Source organism: Zea mays, chromosome 4 (genome assembly GCF_902167145.1).
Source record: "Zea mays cultivar B73 chromosome 4, Zm-B73-REFERENCE-NAM-5.0, whole genome shotgun sequence".
NCBI lineage: Eukaryota > Viridiplantae > Streptophyta > Magnoliopsida > Poales > Poaceae > Zea > Zea mays.
This window is the reverse complement of record NC_050099.1, coordinates 171336844-171340913: the sequence shown is the minus strand read 5'-3', so window position 1 is coordinate 171340913 and position 4070 is coordinate 171336844. Positions and strand designations below refer to the sequence as shown.

General features: G+C 45.3%; 1 protein-coding gene across 2 annotated transcripts; it reads right to left on the bottom strand.

Moving 5' to 3' along the window:
- Nucleotides 1-337: 337 nt before the first annotated feature.
- On the bottom strand, nt 338-2758 carry LOC100304363 (Zinc finger (C3HC4-type RING finger) family protein). Of its 2 annotated transcripts, none has more exons than XM_008679249.2 (4): nt 2659-2758; nt 1750-2294; nt 1296-1651; nt 338-1152 (listed from the first exon to the last, which is right to left on the bottom strand). In XM_008679249.2, exons 1-4 carry the CDS (start codon nt 2669-2671, stop codon nt 684-686), a joined length of 1383 nt encoding a protein of 460 aa, XP_008677471.1. In that variant the 5' UTR covers nt 2672-2758; the 3' UTR covers nt 338-683. The 2 variants fall into 2 exon arrangements, with proteins under 2 accessions (XP_008677471.1, NP_001159273.1); NM_001165801.1 differs by having other exon boundaries at nt 339-1152; nt 1750-2291; nt 2659-2740.
- Between the last annotated feature and the right edge of the window lie 1312 nt (nt 2759-4070).

Genomic DNA, 4070 nt, shown 5'->3' with positions numbered 1-4070 from the left:
GTGACAACTTGTCCTCAAGTAGACATTCGTAGTTTTCAAATGCATCTTGGAACCATGCCCAACAAAATATAGAGTTTCTTTTACTCTTTTTGGATATAAGAGCCAAGGAAAATTGTGTTTCCTTGGCGGTTCAGCAAAACAAAAAAAAAGGAAAATTGCAATTCCTTGGAGGTATTATTTACCCACACACCAAGGAACATACATTTCATTGTATGATTAATTACTTGGCAGATTGATTTCGGCCGCAAGGAAATCTGCGGAGCCAAAGAAAATTCCATTTTCTTGTAGTGAGCCATGCATGATCCATATATATCTCAATTGTCAATTTTGGGCCAACTGGAAATCAAAGAAAATTAATTAAAATGCCATAACCCCCTCTGGTTAGTTGGCTAGCAGATACAATATTGGACACTTGGGCAGCGCGCTAGCCATCTCGTCAGAGCAGTTATTACAAAGATACAGGATAAAATGAAAATGTCGAACAAGGGAAATTAAGAAGCAAAAGCAAACTTTAGTAGCAGCATGCAGCAGTAAATAATCCAGGGCCTACTAGAACATATAGAACTGGGCCTGTTATTATATAAGCAAAGAAAGTAAAGGGGAATTATTGGTGGATGATCGATGCGAGTGCACGCGGTGCGGATGAATCATCGTCTTGCTAGCTGATCATCGCATGCATGAGATCAGATTTTGGTTTTGGGATTCTTGTGAACTTTGTGGGCTTGATCCAAGTACTTGTTCATGCGCTGCGTGAGGTAGAGGTCGACGGGAGCGGCACCGCCTCTCTCTGCGTAGCGCTGGCGTTCATGCGAGGAGATGCAGGCCAGCAGGTAGGAGCGGCCGAGCTTGTTGTAGATGTCGTACGTCTCCAGAAATTCTTCGATATTGTCCAGCTCGTTGAAGAGGGAATCGACGGCGTCATCTGTGTCGTGGGTGATAGAGTTCAAGGCGTTCCTGGCTCTCTCCACCTCATCTTTGGCCGCACCAAGGTTTTTCTTGTTGGCCAGATCCATCACCTTTCTCAGGTGCTCCACCTGTGCGCGACGGGCCAGCTCCCGGCTCACATTTGGATTCATGGCAGCCTGTCCCGGATTCTGGACGCGGTTCATCTTGATGTCCAGGGTGTTGGTGACCTTCACCTTCTTGGGAGAACTGATCGATCGAACCATGCATCATGAGAAGGAAACAGAGAAAAAAAGAAGAAGAAGCAAGCGTATTGTATGCATATGCACTGCTTGCCATTTATTACAAAACATAAAATGATAGTATATCTATGTTAATAAATGTGTATGTACCTATATTCATATTTGACATGAATGACCGGCTTATCTTTTTGCTCATGCTGTACTTGAGGGAGCTGCACGTCCACCAGTATCCTTCGGCTCTCCTCGCGGGCGAGATCACCGAAATGGACTGTGAAAGACCCGTCACCGTGCGGACCGTCGACCCTGTAGCGGCAAGGATCCACTCCCCGTATGATGGCTCCTGCAGCTTCTTTGTGGGCACTCACTGTCACCTTGAGATCCAACATGGAGATGGAGCGGTAGATAGCCAGGAACGCGAAGGCCTTCATCAGCTGGTTCTCATCCTCCTTCTCCCGGACATGGTGGTACGTGCCTGCATGGCTGTGGTATGCGATGTCGTACAGCAACTGCGAGAGCGAGACGATGCATTTACACGTCAACGACCAACCAATCAACCATACAAACAATTTGTCGCTAGCTAGCTAGCCTATACGTACGTACGTACCTGTTCGTCGCTCTTCTCACCAAAACCAAACGTGACCACGGAGTGCTCGCCGACACGGTCAAGGAGGGTCCTCGCCTTGTCCACGTTCTCATGCCCATCGGACATGAGGAAGATACAGGAAGCATTATGCGAATGCCCCCTACGGGTCTTGAGCACATCGAGGCCAGCCTCGAGGCCGGCCTTGATGTTGGTGTCTCCACCGGCTTTCAGACCTTCCACAACGGCCACCGCCTTCTTCACTTGGTCCGGGAGCATGGACGACAGATCGAACACTTTATGTGCCTTCGATTCGAATGTGATGATGGCGAGGCGGTCACCGCGGATGCCGAGCTTCTCGATTATGAACCTGGTCATGGCGTGCTTCATGTGCTCGAGCTTCGTCCCACGCATGCTCCCGCTGATGTCCAGGACAACCACGATGTCGAGCGGCGCCGTGTCGCCCTTGCCGGTGTGGGGCGCGGTGAGCTTCACCATCACTTTCTCCGTGTGCTCCCTCATTGACACAGTGACGTGATGGTAGGCCTTGGCAAGGTCGATGTCACCTGCTTTGCAGATGTAGATATATAGATATGCATATACATACATGTCAGCTTCTTCATTCCCATCAAACGGATCGGATGAACCGGCCGGGCCGGGTCTTAATATGACAAATTTTGGTGGTAGAAATTAATGCATCACTAACTTTTATTTTATATATATATATATATATATATATATATATATATATATATATATATATATATATATATATAAAAGAACTAGTTTAAGATCACCATTTTCACAAAGGATTTTTATTTTCCTAAAGAAAAATGAACTAATTTTTCTTGAAAAAATAGGGTTCTTAATCTAGCCCTAAAAGCGATAATAATCAGCGGCCAGATGGAGAGATCGATAGAAAACTGCACGTACCATGAGGAGCCATTTCGATCGCACCGACTAGCACAGCAGCACACACGTACTGGCTCTTGCGACTTGGCTAGCTATAGCTAGGTTGTTGCTGCGTACTGCTGTGTTTCCACCCCACGGCCCCTGCTCCATTTATATACTCGCTGGTCTCGCTGCTCCTTGCCCTCTACTCTGCTGCATGCCACCCATGCCTGAATACAAAATTATTAGTTCAGATCTGTACAGAGCGAGATTGTCAAACGAAGATTCCCAGCAGCTTCAATTCTATATATATGTGTACATAATTATTGGGGATGTAAATTATATTATGCCAAACATATACTCTTCTGTTTCAAATTAAAATTCGTTTTAGAAAATTAGTAGACTCATACACTGCCAGGGGCGAATCCACCATGTGGGCAAAGTGGGCCATGGCCCCACATCAATTTTTAGACTTTTTATACCTATCTTTTGTATATACCAAGGTTATTAAGGCGTTAAGGCGAGACATGGCGACCGACCCCCTTCCAAACGCCTAGGCGAGTTAGTCGTGCAGCGAGGCGACGCCATACGAGGATCGCCTAGGCGAGGATATACAAAAAAGCCTAACAATCTAACACTTGCAATAGCAAAATTGGTAAGGTTAGATAATACAATACAAGCCTTTTTGTTGTTCATGCTTTGGTATGTACTCTGCACTTCTCTTTGTTGTTCTTGTAGCATCCATGATCCATCTCTCTTATCGAAGATCCAACCCCTCTTCTTTTCTTTCAAGCTGCAAGCTACATTAACCTATGAATATTGACATACTAAAACAGTAAGACATAAAATAGCAGCAGCAGACAGGTATATCAAATTAAACCCACAATACATTGGTGGGAATAAAATAGCAGCAACAACATATGCTAGACTGCTAGTCTTAGTGGCATAATTAGTTCCAGTCCAGCCCCATAATGACTTAGCGACATAGATCAATCAAAAGATTAAAAGACTAGTTGATTAAGTGCACAAGCAGTGAAGCATTGAAGCACTGCACAAAAATAGGTAAGCTACAAATCTGAAATCAGCCAACTCTTAGTGAGTCAATATCCATCTTCGAACTCATCTGGAGCAGCCTCAGTGTTTTCTCCACCAACATCATCATGTGCATCTTCAGAATCAGTCACATCAACATCATCATGTGGATCTTGGTCCTCCTCTTCTTCATTGGCTGAACCAAAATCTTCTTCAAAGTCAAACCTTGAGTGTAAAACTCTTACACGCTTGTTGGCATTCCTTGGAAGATTTTGGCCTCGCAGCGAGCTTGATGCACCCACAGCTTGATCAACAAGTTCCCATGTAAGGCCATTCTCATCCTCACCACAATCACACCCACGAGCACCTTGAGGCTACACATAGGAGGAATCAGCCCACTCATTATCCCAATCGAACTCTTC